Below are 22,977 nucleotides of genomic sequence, written 5' to 3'. Positions count from 1 at the left end.
TCATGAGAAAGTCGAATTTTTTCTTAGAAATTTTCATGTATTTATTCTTGAAATATTTTAAGATTTTCAAGATTTCTTATCCTATAATTTCTGAAAAAATCTGTGAAAAATTTTCATCAAAAAATTGGTTCCTCTCTAAATGGATAAACCAATCGTATATTGAAGAAAAATCTTACAAAAGGTATAAAGTTAATTTTTTTTATTGAATACAGCCCATTTCACGTTAATTTTTTTTCCCTACATTATGTATCGGATATATTACAAGTTTTTATTTTCAACATTATCTTTAATATTTGTGAAAGTTTCGAGGAACAAATGAACCCTATAAGCAGAACAACAGTCATTATGATGTTAAAATGACTTAAAAATGGTCATTAAAAGTCATTTTTCATTAATTTCCGATTCATTTTAATGTCATTTTGACGTTATCGTGACTTGTTGTTCTGTTTGGAACTATTCACGGCTGACGCTGTGCGAAACCAACATGAAATTTCAAACGGCGAATGCGAAAGTAGCTCTAAATGATTTATGTATCTTCGATAAACTCCTTGTAGTTCGGCGATAGGCAAATCCCGAACAATGTGGGTCAAAGGTGTATTTTCCATATAGCTACGATACTGCCGTACCGGAACCTCGTGCTACTTATCCATATCTTTACAAGCTATTGTTTGAACATTTAAAAATCGTCATCGTCATCGTCGCCATCGGTTACAGAATCGTTCAATCATGACGACAATAATTTCAGTGCCCCTGCGATAATGAAGGAAAACGGAACGATGCACGTTTGTTAAGACGAGGAGATTTAAAACGTCGGAGGCGACATCTGGATCATTAACCGACACGCGTGACGGCGGCGCGACGACGCGACGTGCCACTTTCGCGGTTTCAGCTGACTTGATACGTGTTCGACAACTTCAACAGTGAATATTCATGGCAAGCGTTTTACTACGAAACGCGACGCGCTTGGCCAGACATCTAAAGAGTAGTCGCATAACGGCAAGGACAAGCAACGAGAGATACGTGATGACGAGCCGGGCGAGACTCGAAAAGGTTCTGGAGGAATTACAGAGGAATCCCTACTACGACAAGTATGCTCAGAAAATTGCGAAACTGCAGCAGACCAGTCCGGAGGAGTTTCTGCAGCGCGTCGAGCAGCAGGAGAAGAAAATACATGAGAAGCAAGGTATACGATCCTAGCGGGGCTTACAAGGCTGCTGTTTCTGTCAACATTGTTTCCTGCAACGATTATCTGTATTTTCTGATAATTATGAACTTGACTATAAATTTTCATGTTTTGCAAATGCATTCCTCTCTAGATATATTATAGCGTTCAATCACTTGCATTACATTAGTGGTCTGTTTTCTATTCCTGCATTAGACTGAACTCTCGCTTTCGATAAATATCAAACATATACCTTTCTCACTTTAAGTTCAAAAAATGTACACTACCTAGTTCAGCTACAGAAAACAGACCCCAGATTAGTGCTACTGAAAGCTGTTATATGAAATACAACAAAAAATTAGCAAAGTTAAATGTAAAATATTTTAAATGATTAAATAATGATATTGTTATGTTATTTAACAAAGAATATGTAATATATTATTGCATTGTTAAGTTGGTTATATTATGCCACCTGTATTTAGATATTTTATAGCTAACAACTATTTTCCTTTTAGAAGACATAGTCAATATAAACGTCGTTCTATTCTTAACATTCAACAAAGTTAGAATCACACTTGTGTTGACTGTGTATCTCCTAAAAGAAAAGTAGCCATAAGCAGCCTTTAATGTGCGCTAATCCAATGCAGTGCGAGTGACTGAATTCACCATTAATAACAGAAAATATTTGGATATTATGGTTCTTATGGCATATCAATGCTAAGAATACTAATTTTGACATAAAGAGAATTATTGTTATAAAGGATCAAATCATTGTTGTTAAAGAGAAACGTGAGAAAGCTGCGAATTTCTATCAAACTGAGGCAAAGCCAGCTTTGGAACCTGGTACGCAGACGAAAGAAACACGTTTGGATAGCATAATGAAAGTTGATATGATAAAAGATAAATCGAAAGAGGAGATTATAGAAATATGGAATGAATATCACAAACAGAAGGATTGTATCTGCGGTACGATGACGCCTGAGCAGTACGATAAAATGTTTGCACGCGGCAAGCAGTACTCCACCTTCCTCTTACCATTACCGAGAGAACAAGGCTATGAATTTATAATGTGCCAATTCTATGGCTCAGAAGTGCACATGACTCCGCTCTTATGGTACCAGACTCACAAGGAAAATGCACCTGAGTGTTTGACTATGATACACTACACTGAATTGAGAGAGGATAAAGGCATTATACTCATGTGTGGAGATTTTGATACAAAATTGCTACGAGTGCAAGAGGCACAATGTCTAGCTAATGAATTGCAGTTATATTATTGCAACGATCACGAACACAGATTACAGTTACTTGAAATGTTTACCAATAGACCCGACGAATTTAAGCACATGGATCTCATAGCTCAATTAGAAACAATATCTTTAGAGTTGAATAATACTGAGACAAAAAGATAGAAATAAGAAATTGTTTAATGTATTATAACTGTATGTACAAGGAATTAGTAGAAAATATAATAAATGTTTTTCAGACAACGAGGCTATATATCATTTTTTCCATAAATTCATGAAAAATGTTTATGTCTATCTTGTAAAATAATCGTGCAACATAAAACGTAACTTTAATATTACGAAAAATATGATATTTTGTTTTACTTTTTTGTCTAAGAATTTCTAAATGCTAATTGTTCATATAATAATAATAATAATAATAATAAATTTAAATTTCAGTTAGACACGTAATTGCAAAGTCCTCGAAATCGGCGACATTTCCATTCTTATTAAAAAATATGCGGTCGTCTTGGAGTCAAACAATAAAGAGGCACTATGTAAAAGACTCGTCTCAAAATAAGTATATTACTACGCCGATTTTTTATGTAAATTCTGGTACGTAACTTTTTTTGAATTAAAAATTTCTGTAATTAATCTAAATTATTATAATAAAAAAAATTATAAATTTATATATTTTGTATGTTAGGTCCTCATATTGGACATTTATATAGCGCAGTTTTAGCCGATGCCATTGCTCGATACAACAATATGTTAGGTCACCAAACATTTTTTACCACTGGCACCGACGAACACGGTAACAAGATTAAAGCTGCTGCAGCTACAGCTGGTCTACCGAATCTCGAGTACTGTATGAGAATTTCGCAGCAATTCAGGGAAATGTGCGATAGGTTTGAAGTGGATTATTCACGTTTCATTAGAACCACAGAAAAGCAGCATTGTGATGCAGTGTATCATTTTTGGGTCCTTAGAACAAATTTATTTTTAAATGTCGAATCTTATATATATTTGTGATATCTTGTAATTCACAATAGAAAACCGAACACTTTCAGAAACGATTAGAAGAAAGAGGGCATATCTATCTGGGAAAGTATTCGGGATGGTATTGTGTATCGGACGAAGCATTCCTCTGTGATACAGAAGTGGTGGAACAGAGAGATTCGACCGGAAAAGTAATCAAAGTCTCCGCAGAATCGGGAAACATAGTAGAATGGACTGAGGAAGAAAATTACAAGTTCCGACTTAGTATATTTCAAAACGATCTCAAGTACTGGCTCAAAGATGGTATAAAAAGATGTTGAATCTTAATTTAATTCATTGGCTGCGTTCAGTAGAGAAAACTTATCGGTGAGCGCTTAGTGATTATTTAATACGAATTGGTACCTATATTCAGAATCATAATCAGATTAAACTAAAGACACGAATCAATTATATTAAATAATCACTGAGCGCTCACTGATCAGTTTTCTCTACTAAACGCAGTCATTATTTCTCTTTCTTTTAAGATTGCAAATTGTAAATTTCAGATCTTTTGTAGAAAACACAGTTAGACCAGCGCTGTATCACAAAACATTATCCCAGTGGATAGATGAGGGTGCATGTTTACAAGACTTAAGCATTACTCGAATCAGAAACAAAGTGCCATGGGCTATACCTTCTCCGTGCGATGAGTCTCACTCGATATATGTATGGCTGGATGCCTTAGTCAATTATTTAACGGTCTTAGGGTATCCAAATGAATCATATAAAAAACTTTGGCCGCCCACTATTCAAGTATGGATCATAATTCTTGGCTAATAATATTATATGAAAATTGTCAGATTAAAATATGGATTATATCAAAGAAAATTATTGATGTAGATAATTGGAAAAGATATTTTGAAGTTTCACGGTATCTATTGGCCAGCATTCTTAATAGCGGCTGGTCTCGAGCCTCCAAAGACGTTACTGTGTCACGCTCATTGGACTGTTGATCATAGAAAAATGTCGAAGTCAAAAGGAAATGTAATTTCGCCATTTGAAGCTGCAAATGATTATTCAGAAGAGGGATTACGATACTTCATTCTGAGAGAAGCGGTACCACAAAACGACGCAAGTAAGAGAGATAAATCATGCATTCACTTATTACATATCATTTGCATCAGATCTCTTAAAAATCTATATTTGTAGATTATAGTTCAACCAAAATTGTTAACATATTGAACTCCGAATTAGCGGATACATTGGGCAATCTAGTCAATCGTTGCGTGGGTAAAGCAGTCAATCCATCCAAAGAGTTCCCTAATCCCACAAAATATTGGAACGTGTTGCAGTCTCAGGTTGCCGATGAAACCAGAGAAAGTTTAAAATCCGTGGGCAGAAAAGCACGCGAAAGTTACGAGGAATACAATTTACATCATGTCGTAGACGCGGTCATGAATATGCTTCACTGCGCAAATAAGATGGTGGCGTATCATGAACCTTGGCAGCTGAGAAAACAAGTCGACAATGCAGATTCGATCGAGGAACTTAAAGCTGTTATATCGCTTGCTCTGGAAAGTAGTAGAATAGGTGCTTTAATATTATATCCAATTATACCAAGATTGAGCAGCAGTTTACTCGATTTTCTAAATATCCCGAAGGAGAATCGTACGTGGGCGAATACTGCGCCTGAATTTTTCAACAACAATAGTTTAAAAGAAAGGCATATCGAACATAATAATTTGCTATTGTTTAAGAAAATAAGAAGTCAATAAATATTTACATACCTTATATTATTTGTGTATTGATTACAAAATCGCGCGAAGGAAGAGTGTACTAATTTTTATATATAAACATCAAAACAATTAGACAAAATTTAATAATAAAAATTATAATCTTTAAACGTCTTTTCAGTATGGTATATACTCGATTCGTGTGAAGTTGGCCCTCCAACTTTTGAAAAAATTATCTTTGTCGTTTATTAAACGTAAAACAAAGACAGAATGACACGAATAGCGCTAATAGCATCTCCCCGAATGCACCTTATAGCTCATTCGTTTGCTCATTGTTTACAAGTGTGTGCAACGACTTGTTTCGGAATGTGCAAACAAAAATCTATCAATTGAGATTAGCTAATTTGCTTGTAGTTGGGGGCTAATATTAAATTAGTATGGTACCGAAGTAAATTATGAATGATAATTAAAATCAGGCTAAATATGATATATATACATTGTGTATATAGATATATATATATATTCCGAATTATAACAAGAAAACATTTGAATTTGAGTTTGTAGAAGTAGTAGTTGAGTGAAATATTAATTATAAATACTTGTTAATTTCAAATCATTTCAGACAAATTAAATTTCATATCTCATGAACGTGCAATAAGAATTCCTTTTTTCGGCGTTTATTGTTTATTTTCTATGCTTCGATGGAACGTAGGAATCGGAAGAAAGAGGAAATCAGTAAAAAGTCACGAGTCAGATTTTCTTTTGTCGAAGTCTTAGTCTAATATATTTACAGAGAACGGTCATTCAAATATATCAGTAGTATACATCAACATTGCGCACAAATTCTGCCGATTAGAGAGTTTCAACCATTCCTATAGTCTATAACTTATGCATTCGTACATGACATTCTCTTTCGTTTCCTCTCGTGCCGAATTGCAATGCGCCTTGTATCGTAAATATAGATGTACCAAGGAAGCTCGACGGATCCTCGCGTATGCCAAATTGGCTCGTGACTACTTCCTTCCACTCGGATATGTGATGCAGAATTGAATTGAGATTCGACGGGTGCTCGACGACGATTTTGCGTACGTTCGATGAGCGCGCCCATTACACGAGATCTCGCATTTTTGCGAGTATCTCGCTATGTGTCTCTTTTTGCGCCCGTCAAATAGAAAAATAATTAAATGACTATTTACAGAATGGAAAATGATTTCTATAGTTCATTGCACGGCGTATCGCGCACGCCGGTGCGCTGACCTATTGCTATTAAGTTTTTCCTTTTTATATATATTTATATATATATTTTCCATGACTTTCGATAGACGTTACTATTTAGAACATATCAGTATTTTTGAGTAACATCCAGCTTTTAATATTGTAGATTGGCTATCGACATTGCTATCGACGTTGCTCCATTAAAGAGATTGCTTGATGAGAGTAGTATCCTAAGTGCTACACTTGGATTCTTCTATTAATTGATAAATCCCACTCTACGCTTGTCGTCGCTTAAAAAAAAGAAAAATGAATGAAGAAACAAAAGAAGAAGACAACACTACGATTTCATGGTGGATTATGTTTTTGGGATATGTTTTGAAGTGGTTTCGGTGATTGTCTTAATTACAATAATTGATGTCTTCGCAAAATGCCGCACTTACATGGTTGAACACCACAGCCATCACTCTTTTGCTATAAAAAAAAAAGAGATATTCTTCTATCGTGCGAATACGCAAAATGTGTTACAATGAAAATATCGCACTTCGAAGAAACCCATGCCTTACTCATAATCATCATCGGTTAATCAAATCGTGACGATGGCCATAGAGGCAGAGACACGACATACGAAGTGTTCATTTTTAAAAGATGTTTACTATCTGAAAAAACCTGGAAAACCTAAAATTTTCACGGGATTTCTTTTTATTCTTAAAAATCAGGGATTTTCATGAAATTTTATTGGTACCTACTCAAGGAAATTTAATTTTAAATTTAAATTCTGTTTTTCTGAAAATATTATTTCTTTGATTATTTTTTCTTGCTAATACAAAATGTTGACAATCGATTAGCAATAAAAGGCCTATTCTTTTTAGCTGAATTTTTACACCAATCTTTCTTTCACTTTTTTCCTTCTGGAGAGAAAAGGAAGAAAGATGAATTGATGTAAACATTTTAACTAAAAAGAACAGGCCTAATGTGCTAGGTTGTAGGGAAAATTTCCGCGCATACCGATTGTATGCATGCGTTGAAGAAGGATTTTCAACGTGGTATTCGTATACTGTCTAAAAGGTGGACAAAGGTGGTAAAAAACGATGGCAAATACTTTGACTAACCTACATTGTACCATTCATTTTATTTTAATAAAGAAAAATTGTCAAAAATACGCGGAAACTTTTCCTACACTCTAATATATGACATATGCATCACATATATTTAATTTAATTTAATTTAATTTAGTTTACTTTATTGCAAAGCTCTATGAAAAAAGACTACATGTTAACAGAGTAATAGACATAAAATATGGTATAATAAACTGTAGTAGTTTGCAAATGGTTAGCATCAGCAAAACTGCTGTTACAAAGCCTATCAACAAAAACCAGGACTAAGAAAAAAAAGAATTTACGTATATTTAATTAAATTTTCGTGTGTTGCAAATTTTTATAAAATTAAAAAAATCAAGATAAAAAAACAATATTCGGCAGAAAAGAGTAACTTACTCTCTTCTGCGGCTCCAATTCACAAAAGATATAGTCTCATAGAATCCCTGACTTCTACTAATTTTCAAAATACAGTTTGTTTTTTTGTACTCCAATCTATTTCAAAATTGTATTAAACTCTCTAATTTTTTACGAGAAATTATGAATAAAAATGTCTAAAAAATATCCAGGAATTCTCAGGAAACTTTTTTTATAAGATTTTAGCAAACACCCTGTTTAATATTTGGCAAACGTCTCGATTTACATTGTTCTTGCATTTACTAATATTGCTTTTGTAGAATCTGATGTCGAATAAATACGAGCAACGCGTGTTCTATTGGACCAAGAGAATTCTCGGGTTAAATTAATGACTAACTAGAACACTGATTGATATTACGTGAGGAGAAATTTAATATAGCAGAGAGTATTATCCACATCCTCAGTTATGCTTATTTTACGCGACCGTATATAGTCAGAGCACGACATGGTCGCAACTGCAGCTGCAGTCTTCCTTTGAGCAGGCAGGCGGTTTGGCGTTCAATCCTTTGCGGATGCAAATACTAAACTTTAGTACGCGAGAGTAAACTGTGCTTGTTGGTACAGGCGATGCTGATTTTATGTACACTGCAAGTTCGTACGAAACAATAACAATAAGCGATATCGTTCTATTAGAAGTCGTGCAATCTGCCATTCACTGCGAATTTGAAAGAAATTTTAAAACAGCAAACAAAGAATATAAATCTAAATGCTAAAATAAAATTATTTCGTATGTTCGCGGAAGATCGCAGAAGTTTAACACGCCACTATGAAGAACGAATTCCTCTTGCACGAAGCATATTTTAATTCGCGCGTTAATATTGGTATTCTCTGCCGGGATGATGTCGGTGTCTCCAGATTTGCAAATTCTTCGACGAGATCGACGAGTAATGAAGCACGATCTTCGCGACGACTTCGAAGGCGAGCAGCGAGAGCGAGATCCAGGAAAGAAATTGTTTAAATGACCGAGAAAGTCGAAAGAAAAGCTCGCTTTATATGGCACTGACGATGGTGTCGCGATGTCGTTGAGCCATGACGCCGACCTGACAGCTGTCTGCGCTCGATCTCGGACTGATGTTACACTCGACCATGGAACCGTTCCGCTTCTGCACCACCACTGAACGGAATTCACCGCATTCGCTGGTCGATGGCTGATTGCCTCGCGCGCGTGCCCCCTTCGTGAGGATCCTCTTGAACGCCTCCCGGAATTCAGTGTTGAAAATGCTGTAGATTATCGGGTTGAAGGCCGAGTTACTGTAACCGAGCCACGTGAGAACCTGTTTGGAAGGAAAAAACGACTTTGACACACTTTTATATAACGAAAATCAGAAAAATCCGCAAGTGAAAAATTGTTCTATGTGTGAGAAAAAAATTCTCACCTTTCTTTAGAAGGAAGAATTTTATAATAGCAATTTCCATATTTTCGAGGTTGATCCTGAATGAAAGACTTACTATGTCGCTTTGACCCGATCTATAATGGGTGTGGTAATTTAAGCACTTAGCCTTTTGTTCTAAGTTCTAAACTGTGACTTTTTTCAGTAAAATATTTCCGGTGTTGTCTTAAGCCGTAATCTCTTTAAGCTTTAAGCGAGTTGGTCAGATCTCAGTTGTAAAGTTTAGAGCTTAGAGCAACTCGGAGCTTAGAGCAAAAGACTAAAGGTCTACTATGTCTATTGTAGATCGGAATTTAACACTAGAAATACCAATGTTTCTTATTCATTAAAAAGATCAAATGATAAAATTATTATAAAAATAAAAAAGTGACGAAAATCCAAATATTAGTCAGTATAAAGAACATAATTATTGAAAAGTAAAAGAATTCTATTTTTAACACAAGAAATATAATATTAATTAAAAAAATAGAAATAATCAATATATAATGTGATTGTCTGGTATTTTTTTTTAGTCTTTTATTTAAGAGAAAAAAAGAATTGGTTCCGAAAAGTTTTAAAAAACTTTAATTAAATTGAAACGAACAACTTTAGATGCAGTTTGCGCAAAAAGTCGCACCTGGAACGCTCGGTGAGATATGCAGGTCTTGCAGTAGGCTGCGACAATGTTGACGCAGAAGAAGGGCACCCAGCATACCAGGAATACGCCCATGATCACACCAACGGTGATCGCGGCCTTGTGGTCGGACACATGATAAGGGCTAGTTGGCTTCGTCTTCGCCTGCGGCTTCGGTGGCTTGCAACGACTGCTCTTCGAGCGAAAACTCTTGGCCATGGAGGTATCCGGCAGCTTCGTCACTGCTCGGATACTTTTCACGTGTTTCTGCGCGTAGCAATAGAGCCTAGAAAAGGAAGCATTCCTTAACGCATGGAATAAAATTCTTTTCATTTTTCAGTCATTAGTATTATTATTACACGGAAAGAATTTTGAAAAGCTGAAATAAAAGTTTAAAAGTTTAACGATAAGTAAGATAAAATATAACTCTCAAGTTTTACAAATTAAAGAAAAGTAAAAAAGGGGAGCGTTAGTGCGATATTTAGTGCGTAAAGTTAGTTATTTAAAGAAAAACACTTTAATTATTCACCTCATTCGCAACGTATAATATGCATCTATAATCTGTATGCGTTTCGATTTACTTTCAAGTTATTATTCGGAGAAAGAAAAATATAAAATATAATTAAAAAATCTAGATAGATACAGATCTGAAAATAACTTCATTGGATCAAAAATAATTGTGTAGGAAACTCAAGTACGATAAACGTATGATAAGCGTAACTGACGCTGTTAAAAGTTTTGACACTCTAACAATCAGTTTAAACGTATATAATTATTTTCATGGTTCAACAAAATTTATTTTCAGATCAGTATCTATCTAAATCTGTATTCAGCTAAATTATTATATACTCCAATAAACTGTTCTTTTCGCGTAGAGAACACAAACAATCTTTTATGGTGAAATGAAAATATACAATTGCATTTTTGTGTATTAAAGAAACGAAATCAAGTGGATAAAGAGATGATTCAATGCCTATTGGAAATTTATCATTCGGCATCCGACGCATTGTTCCGCTAAACGAATTGGTGGTACGTTCGGTATTGTTGCACGTGTGATTTATCTCTTATATGGATTTTTAAACGAAGATGCGAGCTTTTTTCGAGCGTATTGTTTTTATCTTCAGACTCATTCGGGATTGCGGATTACCGGAGCTAGTCATGTTTTATAGAACGCCATACGAGCTACGTCACTCATAGAGATTATGGCGAACGATTATGGTAAAAGTGCGAACTAAAAAGTTAAATTAATTTGCGCCTGAATAGTGGTGGGCGTCAGTGGGCGATCTTACCTGCAATAAATACCCAGCATTACAATGCAGGGCACGTAGAAAGATATGCAAGAGGACACCACCGCATAGGTGGGTGTAATGTCTAGGGCACACGTAGGGTGCTCCTGTAAAGGTAAAAGATGAATAATTAATGAGAGAAATGGCAAAGATTGCGCAAATTGCAATGTTTCAGGTTTCAGATGCGAACGGTGTGACGGGATAAAACGAGAAATTTCATTTTTGGGATGAAGTGTTAGCTTCGTATGAAAGCAGCTGATTTGTATTTACGTCGGGAAATTGTATGTCGCTCTGTATGAGAGCGACAGACTCGTAACTCGTAACCAACAGGTCATGAGTTCAAATTGAGTATTTCGTATATACAGACAATTTCAAAATCCGTACTTAGCGAGAGCTACCTACAGAAAAACTCTTTAGATATAGATGAAAACATTACACTCTCCCATCCGACAATGCAAAAAAACTACTTTCACAATTAAGTCTAATTTTTTATTAACTTGTGATTAAGCTTAACCACAAATTAATCAGATAATGAAAAATTGAGCTTAATTATGAGAATAGTTTTTTTGCATCGTTGGATGAAAAACCAAAATAAAAAAATTGGATCTTACTGATAAAGAACTGCATGAGCAATCATTAACTAAAACTGAATGTATTAAGAGCTAACACTATAAGATGTAAATTTAAGCCTGACTTGCCGAGACATTTAAAAATAAATTTGTGTAATTCAACTGAATAAGTCTATCATAATCAATGTAATTATGACTCTTTTAAGGCGGCCTTATTACGTATCTGCGCATTATGTCTAATGCTGCGTATCAAAATTTAAACGAATTACAATTTCATTAATTGTAAGAGACTTATCCAGTTGAATCAAACAAATTTATTTTTAATCTCTCTGGGTATTCGAAAGCAATAACATTTACGTATTCTTTTTTGTAACATTCGATATGAATTTAATTTCACATGATTGATATCACCGTAGAGAATACTTGGAATTTTTCATTCGTGCTGCATTCCACTTGGTGCTTGCAATGCTTTTGGAATCATTTCATCCTTGTCGCTTATTAAATGTTAAAGGACAAATATTCACGAGCGTTGTGAGCGCCACGTAGAACACATCTCGGGTAATACTTATAATTGCAAACTTTTTTAAAAATAATATGTACACTTCAAATATTGAAATGAACGGAATTCGTATTTTATAAATTTCTCATAGAAAGGATTACTCACTAATTAAAACCTACAATTTGCTCAAGAGCTGAAGGACGTTCAATAGAAAATCGTTTCATTACGTATTCAAACAGACCGCATCGATATATGTATTGAACAGCTGATATTAATAAATCGACGCAATTAAACTTCGCGGATATCTTACCTCCACTATCTCTTCATACATGGGTTGATCATCATTCCTATGAAGATCTAGACTGATCGGTACGAAGGATATGAGTCCTGCTAGAAGCCATACAACGACGATGCCACCAATGGCAACTCTTCTGGTCACCCAACGGCCGTATCTAAAACAACAACGTTTGACAATCTCTAATTTAAAACTCTATAGGTGACCTTACATGATCAATAATACTGTCATTATATATTATATAGTATTAACAAATACCGACAGTATTACTGATCGTGTGTGGTTAATATTGATGGATTGACGTAGGACGTAGGATACTGATGGTGATCTAGATTTTGATTCTCAAGTATCCTGTATTGTTAAGATCTATGTCAATAGATCTGCAATAGATATTGTACGTAAAATTAAAGTGAAATGTATTGTCCATAATACTGATCGTGTAGGTTGTAAAAATACTAAAAAGATTAATGCATACTGTCAGTATTACTGATTTAATATTATTGATCAGTATTATTGACCGTGTAAGGTCACCTTATAATTCTCATCTTTTTGAATCGTGGTGAAAATAAAAATTGGAGTGTAAGTTAAATGTAGGAGGAAAGTGAAAGGAGAGAGTAACAGAAGCGTAAACAAAACTTCTAGGAAGCGTAAATTGGAACAGCTCGTAAAAAAGACGTTTGCCTTTTAAAACATGTTTTTTATGCTGTTCCAATTTACGTTTCATAGAAATTTCGTTGACGTTTCTGTTACTCTCTCTTTATATATCTCGCATGCTCAGATTTTTATTTTTGTAAAGGAAAATTTATACACATAATTTCTTAGGATTAAAATATTTTCAAGTATAATTTTGACATTATTTTCTAACGATTTTTGTTTAACTACTTGGAACTCTCCGTAAAATTATATCATATAAGTAATTTTATCCTGTAAAACTGTCTTTTAACCACAAAAACAGTTCTTAATTTACAAATTATTCGATAATCCTTCTTTGGAGGTACAAGGAAACAATGATTTTGTTGAAGTATTTAAAAATTTAGGTAGATATTCATATTCTACAAATCTGAAAATAAATTTGTTGGATTATCAAAATAATTATGTAGGAAACTCAAGCATGATGAGCAATGCCGTAAAAAGTTTTTTAACGTTATATAATAGCAACCAGTTTGAGCGACATAATTGTATTGACAGGGAACAATTTCGAACAAAGTACAATTCTATGTAAACAAAATAAGACTTGAATCCAATTTTTCGAGATTTAAGTTTTATTTGTTCCCGTTTGACGATTGCCTTTAGTACAATGAGATCAAGATTACCAAACTTAAATTTAAAATTTGGATTCAAATCTTATTTCTTTCAGAATTGTACCATGTTCAAAACCAACTTATCCTATTTATACATACTTATCCAACAAAATTATTTTCAGATCCGTGCTTACCTAAATTTTGAGATACTTTAGCAAAATCGTTCTTTCGGTGTATCTATCGCGATCGGATCTCACCTGAGGGGATCCTTGATGTGTATGTAACGATCGAGTGATATGGCGCATAGATTCAGAATAGAGGCAGTGCTGCACATAACATCGAAGGCGATCCAGATGTCGCAGAACCACATTCCGAAGGTCCAGTAGCCGAGGAGATCGTTGACCCCGGCAAAGGTCATCACCAGCCCACCGACGAAGAGGTCGGCGACGGCCAGGGAGGCCAGGAAGAGGTTGCCGATCCTCCGTAGCCCGCGGTCGGTGTAGATCGCCACGCAGACCAAGACGTTGCCAGCGACGGAGAAGAATATCAGGATCACGAGGAGGAATCCTACGGATATCGCGGAGATCCGTCTAGCGGAGAATCGCCAGGACACGCTACTGTTCAACCGTACAACACATCGCCCCTCGAAGCGCGTCGGCCTTTAAGAAATCCGACGTCGTGTCGGTCGGTCGATGAAATATGATTCGTCGCTATTCATCGAATTCAATCGAAGGATGAATGAGAAGAGCCGCGTCATGCTGATGCAGCGCAAATATCGGTATTACTACTAGTATTGGATGCTGTATAACGAATATATATATCCTTTTCCAAGAAATTTTGAGATATACGTATTAAAACTTTTACTGCACGATATAATCAATATTATTTATAAAGGATCTCGGAAGCTCTCCGACCTTCGTCCTAATGAAATCATTTCTGGCGAAATTGGCGTCGATTACTTATCGGGAAAAATTTGAGGGTGGCCGTAATCTCCTGTGACTTTTAATATTTGGCGTTGACATGTATTTCTGTAATTAATATGTTACAAACGCGAACGTTGAAAAGATGGAATACAGGTGAAGCTGAGTGAACAAAATGTACAAAGAGCTGGTAAATCCGTTCTGGTTCATGTGCATATCCCCTTTAAAAGGCTAGATTCAGCAGAGTATATAATTCGCTCCGTGAACCTTTATTTTATCGATAACGTAAGCACCATAGTAAAGTAATTTACGTTAAAACGTCGATCAGGACAACTCTTGCTGCCTCTTAAAATTTCAGGCAAGTCTTCTGCATAGGCTGCGATTCTTTAAGAAGGACTTTATCTTATATCAGATTTTATATAAACATTTTACTTGAAGGAAAAATTAAAAATCAGTATTTCTAATTTTAAATATATAATAAATTATCAATAAATTGTCGCAACACTTCAATGTATTCTGATAGATCTTAAAAATACTGTTCCTAAAAACAAGATCTAGACCTTTGATTTTTCATCTATTAAATCTTAAATAAAAAGTCTCTATACAAAATTAAAATTCTTTCATTTCTAGCAAAATATATACAAGATTGTAATACAGGAGTATTGTGTGAAGGACATCGTTGGAGTTCGTGATGAGTATCGATGTGATAGAAATTACGACACTCGCCCTCGGGACACGCGTCTAATCATAATTTATTTGATTCTATCGGTTATATTAAGCAGCAAGAGAGCATTCGAGGGAAAACAACACGGGATAAGGGTAGCGGAAAGGTGTCGAGAGAGAGCCTAGGAAGAGGGAGAGAAAGGCAAAGACTACCACCGGTATGATTGGACGGGGTCAGATCGGAGCTTCCGAGAGTAGATACTCTTGGGAGGCTGTCTTCGAGGGGCGATTCGCGATCGATCAAATGGAAAGTTTAGCGAACCAACTACGAGCACCGACAGCAGCGAGAAAGCGTCTTCAGGCAGATCTTCTTCCCCGTCTGTCAGGTTACTCTGCGAAAAGACAAAGAGAAATCATGTGAATGCGAGGCTTATTGGAGTTTGTGATGATTTACGCGAGACAGGGGAGACTTAATTGGAGTTAGCTTAAGCCAAATTATCATAAGCGCGACTACATAACAGCTGCAGCAACAATTGACACATCTACGGTGGTCGGTGGGACAAGGAATAAATAAAAATCAATTTGCGTGGAAAGAAACGCAGGGATACTACGAAGATGTTGACGTTGCAAGGATCAACGTCTTTGATGTTCTCTAGAGCTTCGAATCTTCTTCTTTTTCTAGTTTTTTTCCCTAGTAAAGGCACATACACGTACTTTTAAATGTCTCTATGCTGTCGCATTTTATGGTAGAATCGTGATACGATAAAATCATGATGAAAGAACGCTCTGCCGCGCTAACTTGCCGTTATCCACGGAAGGGTGGTTACAGCTTTTAGTATTCTTTATCGCAGATGCTATTTCCCGTCTCGGGATCCAGCTATCTTGGCATAAACGTGGGATTTCGAAATAATAAAGTTGCTTTACTTCTGTTTTTTATGGTGGTAGACACAGGTAGGCGCTACAATTATCTATGCTGAGCGAATATATAGTCCAGTGTATCTCGCTTGTAATTACGACTTTAAAGTTAATACTTTGGTGCAGGATTTATTTACCACGAAATTACTCTTTCGTATTTTGTTGATACAATTAAAAATTACCGATGATTTTCAATTTAAAATGTAACAATAAATCTGAAAAAATTACTATTAAAATCTGTACACTTTTATATATAATAATCGATATTTACGCAAATTTCATGACTAAATATATGCACTAAGAACAAAAATTGTTCATTTGATTAAATTAATTCAGTTCTTTATTTCTTTCGTTGGAGAATGTATGTATTTGAGTCAAATATAATTAATATATTTACATACATTCTTCAATGAAAGAAAGATAAACTAAATTAATTTTAGTTAAATGAAATAAAGACGAACTAAATTAATTTAATCAAAGAAACATTTTTTTTGCTCAGTGTGGCATATGAATAAAAAATAACCGCTTCAGTTTTGTATAGCAATTGACAGGTATACGGAAAAAATGATTTTGCTGAAGTATCTAAAAATTTAATAAAATAATTTTGTTGGGTTATCAAAATAATTATGTTAGAACGTTCAAGCACAATGGACAATGTTGCAACAAATTTTGACATTCTAGCAACTAACTTGTACGTTCTATGTAATTATTTTGACAGTCTAACAAAATTATTTTTAAATCTACGTCTAGTTAAATTAAAAAAAAACAAAGAATAATGGCCAATAACAAATAAATAATAGATGTTAACTTTAAAAAGATGTAACTACAATTTTTTCAACCAATAACATACATGTAAACCAATAAAATATATATAACATTTCGACTCCACTGAATCTTTATCAGTTAAAAAAATATTTTAATTAAATATAATACTTTCGCAACTTAATTAATAAAATTGTAATCTAAAAAATATAAATTGAAACAGCATATTTCATACAGAATAAAGAACAGAATAAAAACAGTATACACGTGTATATATTACGTATTAAATTTTTAAATAGTTTAGCAAAAATCTTCTTTCCGTATAGGCACTACAATTATCCGTACTAGACGGATATATATAGCCTGATATATGTTGTTTGTAATTATGGCTTTAAAATTAATACTCTGATGCGAAATTTATTCAATGATATTACTGTTTCATGTCCTGTTAATACAGTTCAATGCATTATTCTGACGATTTGACCTGAAATGCAACAGCAAATTCTGATGACACCTATTAATTTGGACTATATGCACATTCGCAATCCACATTTACATAGATTTCATGACTAAATACATGATATGCAAGTCGAAAATAAATAAATCATGATCCTTTATATTCGCGATATTCAGTAGTGTTTCACATTATGGAGCGGCTCGTCTTTTAGGCGGATCAATCGTTCCACGTTTCGTTTCTCGAGGGTGCAATAATCTGTGTAACACGTCACATTGAAATCTCACCGCGGAAACTTTCGAAAGTGGAGCGATGTTTATCGATTCATTAGATATGCAATACAGCATACGGCGCAACCACTTTATATTCTATACTCACGCGGGCTTATATTATATATATTATATATTTAAGTCGTACGCCCCTCTTATATTACGACTTGGAGAACACTTTTCGTTCGAAATTTTGCTCGTGGAATAATTACGTCGATGCAAACTATGCAGCGGTGCTTATGAATTTAAAATAAGCATAGCTGCGGTAAGCGACAACAAGCGCTTTTACGTGTCTCAAAATTCCAGTTTAGAATTTCCCGGATAGAATTTCCATTTCGACGGGTTGAAATCGCTTGGCGCGCGATTCTCTTTCGTCCCAATTTTCCGCTTGATTGCACTCGATTTCTAGCTAATTGTTCCGATTCACCATGACTTCTCGCAAACGTTTTGTCTCAGATCTTACTCGCGCTAAGATTTCCTATTACTCAATATCAAGTTAATATGTTCAATCGATTGTAAGTAACAGGGTTTTATTTCCGTGCATTTTATCGATGGATATCGAAGATAAAAAAAAATTGTTTCTTCTATCCTCACAAAAAGATTGAAAGAATCAACGTGTAAAGTATATAGGGATCCTGTAAAATTAAAATAAAAAAGTGTTATTTGCCCGAGATTGTTTTTACATATTATATATTTCGATCGGGTCAACATGTTAGGTCAACAGCGTCTAGCTAAATTATAAAAGATCAAAACATTTTGCAACATAAATATGCTTTAAAACGCATAACAATACAAAAATAAAATGTTTGTTATAAACAATGGGGGTCCGCTCAATACGAATACTTTAAATATACTCTAAATATTTATATTTTTCAAAAATGCATTTGAGTTTAAATGCATTTTTGCATTTAAACTCATAAATGTTATGAGAATACAAAGTTTTACTTCCATATTTGCTATGTCATGTACCTAAATATACATGGTTTTATCATTTCTGAAAAAGATTAATATTCCAAAAAAGAAATGAAACGAATTAATATTAAATTTAATTTGTATATGTCTTTAAACAGTTCGTATTATTATACATACAGAAAAGTATAAATATCATTTTTTATAAAGATTTTCAACATTAGTAAAAAAAAATATATTTAATTATATATATGTATGTACATGAAAACAATGATTTTGCTAAAATATCCAAAAATTCAATTACATAGGTCTAAAAATAATTATGTTGGATTTTTTTTATCTAAATAATTATATTCAATACTTACGTTGGTTATTAGAATGTCAAAACTTTTTGTAGCATTTTAATTATGCATAAGTATCTTACACATAACTATTTTGATGGTCCAACATAGTTACTTTCAGATCTGTATCTGGCTTAATTTTTATAAATTTCATCAGTCATTTTCTTATATAGACAATTATTTATATGTATATGTATAATATTATATGTATATAATTATATATATTTTATATATACATATTACATATAATTATATATTACATTATGTACAATATATATATATATACACACACATATGTCTAATTTCTTCTTTCATCTGATGCGTTAATGCAAGCAGATCACGTACACTTGATATAGTACGGTCAACTTAGTGAGATATACATCCTGACACATTGAAAGTGTAGTAGCGAGCGCTTCTTCCATTTATGTACAATACCTTTTCGACATAATATATGGTACAGCGTGAGTAGACTCGTAAGAGGGAACGCATTAGCGGTACAAATAAACTCTTCAGAAAATATATAGTCATTGGATTTAGATGTAATTAATCCCCGACGGGCTATTGTACTTGTACAATTTACCGTGTAATGTACAACGCACGTGTTACAGTTAAGAGTTTTCTAAAACGCTTTTAAGCGGGTCTTAGAGGATTAATATTGTACAATATTATTGATCATCTCAATTCAAAATAAACAGTCTCTTTTAATACTGCTTCTAGACTCTAGACGATAATTAATATTGTGCAATAATATTGATCCAGAGGCTATATTGAACCTGTTTGTTTTAAATTGTTTAAAAGGGACATCACTGTGTTCAGCAGTAAAAAAAATAGCTTTGCAACTGTTGTAAAAATTCTGTAATATGGTTCATACATTTATTATAGATTTAGTAAGGAACTAAGGATAAGAATCAATTGTTTACAAAAAAATTTTTACAACAGTTTCAAAGCTGCTTTTTCTGAATGCGATTGAAAATAATGTATAAAATAACTGTACATTAATATTTAGCCTTTAGAAGCCGTTTTAAATTCGTCGCGTGAGATTAGTATATGTAAATAATACATATTTGCAGACACTCAATAACTTTCTTTCGCGATTAACATATATTGTCGGATTCTCACCGCGTCGCGTCGGTCGTTTTCTCATCCTATGATATGAATGGATCCACCGTTTCCGAAAGTCCACGTCGACAGATGACATATATCTTCGTTTATTTCCTTTCTCTCGCGATTCTCGTTCGGGAAGACCGGTTTAGGTCAACGATCGATTCGTCCTGGGAACGACGATTTGTGACTGTGGCTGACAGTCGACGATTTTCTCTCTCTCTCTCTACGAGTCAGTTCGAAAAGGCAACACAGAAACACGTGGGATACTTGCGTTCTCTTCGAAATGTTCCGCGGAACAGCGCTATTAATTTATTTACGTTGACGGTACATTATTTACGGTGAAAGCGTTTTGTGTATAATCAATCAAAAAAAAGAAAAAGAAACTCTTAAATTAAACATATATCAAGCGATTAGCGCTTTAATTCTTTTTGCCGTGAGGTACGCTTTCTCATTGGCCGAGAAATCGGCACTTAATTATTTTAAAAAAAATTACTTAAAAAAAAACAGAAATAAAAGACTAATTCATTAATTACAAATGAATTCTTGTTTTACTTAATTTATGAAATTATTCTCCTAAAGAACAATCTGTTGCACATTCTAAAATCATCCTACTAAATAGCAAACGGTTGGACGTTCTAAAACCAAACTTTTTATTGGTGTAAAAAATGTGCTATTTAAAATCATTAATTTTCGTAGTTAATTTAGTAGTTAAAGTGTACGACTCGTAATTTGTGCGACGCTAGATTGCGCACATTTCAGATATTAGCACCCCGTGATATACGAGCTTAGCACAGTTCCAAACTGCGTGCAGTAGTTCGCGAATAAATTCGCTGCAGGCGCGTGAGCAAAGATAGCGAATGCGGCAATTGCGCCGCGCCGGCTGCAGTTTAAAGCCGGCGAGTAAGAAAAGTTAACATGTGGTCCACATGCGCCCGACGAAGATAATATGAGAGGGAAAATGACCGTAACGACCATTTAATGAATGGCAAAAACAAAAGGGAAACGTATCGAACGAGCGGAAAAGAGGAAGAAAAAAGAATGGAAACGCATTCCCGACGCTCTCGTTAGTTTTATATGAAATTACTTTTACGCCTTCAAACGTTTCCGTTATGGACTATCGATTCGTCGTGCAAGTTATGTTACGAATGTTTCATGCATGCGCACGTATCTCTTTCATCTCTCTTTTCCTCACATATTCCCTCGAATATAAGCCAGTTATATGACGAAACGTTGCCTCAATTTTCATCAATTCGCTTTCTTCTCATTAGGCGAACCTACTTAAAACGCGTATCAATTCGAATGGTTCAACGAATTTTCTAACTATCACCTTCATCGTGCTTGATATTTATGGGCGTGGCCAATTCAGCGTTTCATGATGCTGGATTCACATCATCATAACGTTCGAAAAGTATTCGTTAAATTTTACAATCGTAAAGTAAGTGCAGTTTATTGCATTCGTTTCGTCCAATTAAAATTTTTTTTGCATTTTTATTTTGTATTTTTACGTATTCAAATAATTCAAATATTTTAGTATCAGGAATTATATTCGTGTATCCAACACGATATATCATATTCGTCTATTCTCTTTTCAATTTTCTCGTTTCTGACATCGTATATATTCTACGATAACGAATATGGAATCTTTCAGAGCTTTTAACTGTGAATTTCAAAATTTAAATATATTCCATATTCATAGTTTGATTAGTATCTATAGAGAATGATTATAAAGTCTTTGTTGCAGCTTTCAACTTTCGTAACTTTAGTTCTATATATAATAAAATGAATCTTTAAGAGAAACAAGAGAGTGAATACATATATTCTAATTTTATATACATTTAACGTTGTCTCTATAACCGGGTATCCGGGTACCCATTTTGAAACTGAGCTATACACGTCCAAACTTGTTTCTACGCACAAGAGAAGGGATGGGGAGGTCATAACAACCCTTTCCCATTTACATAGAAAAATTCCTGCGTGGGTACCCGGGTACCTCGGGGTTATTGAAATTATTGGTTATAGAGATTTTTGATTATAGAAACAAGGATTAAGATGCACGGAAAGAACAATAGCTACGTTTACACCGTGCGCTTAGTCTGCGACCTATACGATAGGTGTCTTTGTTTAACCTACCTATACTGAAAAAAATGTTATTCATAATATCAATGAATGACATTTACTGATTTTAAATTCATTGATATAATGAACTTTTAATAGATATTATGAATATTTTATTGAGTATTTTTTATTAGCTAATAACTGGATTTATTAATATAACAAATCACTGTTTATTAATATGCTGTACTTGAATATATCATAACTTAATATAACATTTAATTAAATCAATGAAAAAGTTCATTCTTCCAACAAATATGTTCATATACTTAATAAATTCATTTATTAGATGTCTATTATAAAATTTTGTAGAAGTGATAAAATACATTCATTATATTAACGCATTTTTTTATTAGTTAATAAAGTTTGTACATTAGCTCAATAAACGCATTAATAACAATAAAGTTTAATGCATGATTTAATGATATTATTCATTGAATGAATAAAGTTTTTGGTTATTATAATAAATCCATGGCAGACTATTTTAATGTATATATTCATTGTCACAATGAATTTTTTAATAACTCAAATTGATCATTTTATAAAACCTAAATCATTATAGGAATAAAATTGTTCATTGGACCAATTTTAATGAATTTTTTATTAATACCAATGAATACTTTTATTGTGTTTACGTACATTTTTGGTTCAGTACAGGATAAATAAGGACATCTATCGTATAGGCCTAAATGCATGATGGTGTAAACGTAGTTATTTTTAACCCTTACCATACCATCTACAATTTGGTGCCTCATCCATACCATCAAGGATCACTTCAAATCTCTTCGTTTTTTCACTTCTTCAAAATA

At 33.9% G+C, this 22,977-nt stretch overlaps 2 protein-coding genes across 4 annotated transcripts in view; one reads left to right on the top strand and one right to left on the bottom strand.

The window, feature by feature from the left end:
• The first annotated feature begins 769 nt into the window (after positions 1–769).
• On the top strand, positions 770–5,186 carry MetRS-m (Methionyl-tRNA synthetase, mitochondrial). The gene is made up of 7 exons (XM_018507651.1): positions 770–1,183; positions 2,848–3,003; positions 3,095–3,369; positions 3,459–3,690; positions 3,944–4,179; positions 4,267–4,501; positions 4,576–5,186. Exons 1-7 carry the CDS (start codon positions 931–933, stop codon positions 5,139–5,141), a joined length of 1,953 nt encoding a protein of 650 aa, XP_018363153.1. The 5' UTR covers positions 770–930; the 3' UTR covers positions 5,142–5,186.
• A 3,376-nt stretch (positions 5,187–8,562) lies between these two features.
• Positions 8,563–22,977, bottom strand: part of Dop1 (dopamine receptor, D1) — a 128,854-nt gene continuing 114,439 nt past the window's right edge. For all 3 annotated transcript variants that reach the window (XM_018507688.1, XM_018507687.1, XM_018507686.1), the window contains exons 2-7: positions 15,625–15,694; positions 13,977–14,286; positions 12,494–12,635; positions 11,119–11,222; positions 9,833–10,115; positions 8,563–9,099 (exon numbers count right to left, since the gene is read on the bottom strand). In XM_018507688.1, the coding sequence (XP_018363190.1) occupies positions 8,815–9,099; positions 9,833–10,115; positions 11,119–11,222; positions 12,494–12,635; positions 13,977–14,137 (975 nt within the window). In that variant the 5' untranslated portion in view covers positions 14,138–14,286; positions 15,625–15,694 and the 3' untranslated portion in view covers positions 8,563–8,814. The remainder of the gene's footprint in view (positions 9,100–9,832; positions 10,116–11,118; positions 11,223–12,493; positions 12,636–13,976; positions 14,287–15,624; positions 15,695–22,977) is intronic.

Source organism: Trachymyrmex cornetzi, unplaced genomic scaffold (assembly GCF_001594075.2).
Source record: "Trachymyrmex cornetzi isolate Tcor2-1 unplaced genomic scaffold, Tcor1.1 scaffold245, whole genome shotgun sequence".
NCBI classification, from domain to species: Eukaryota; Metazoa; Arthropoda; class Insecta; order Hymenoptera; family Formicidae; genus Trachymyrmex; species Trachymyrmex cornetzi.
Note: the sequence above shows the minus strand (reverse complement) of the source record. Positions and strands in the feature narration are given on the sequence as shown.

Excerpts from the sequence above, each read along its gene's own strand:
- MetRS-m (XM_018507651.1), top strand. The coding sequence starts at position 931 with ATGGCAAGCGTTTTACTACGAAACGCGACGCGCTTGGCCAGACATCTA. Across the intron at positions 1,184-2,847 it reads GAAAATACATGAGAAGCAAG|TTAGACACGTAATTGCAAAG; the intron begins GTATACGATCCT and ends TTTAAATTTCAG. Across the intron at positions 4,180-4,266 it reads TTTGGCCGCCCACTATTCAA|ATAATTGGAAAAGATATTTT; the intron begins GTATGGATCATA and ends TTATTGATGTAG.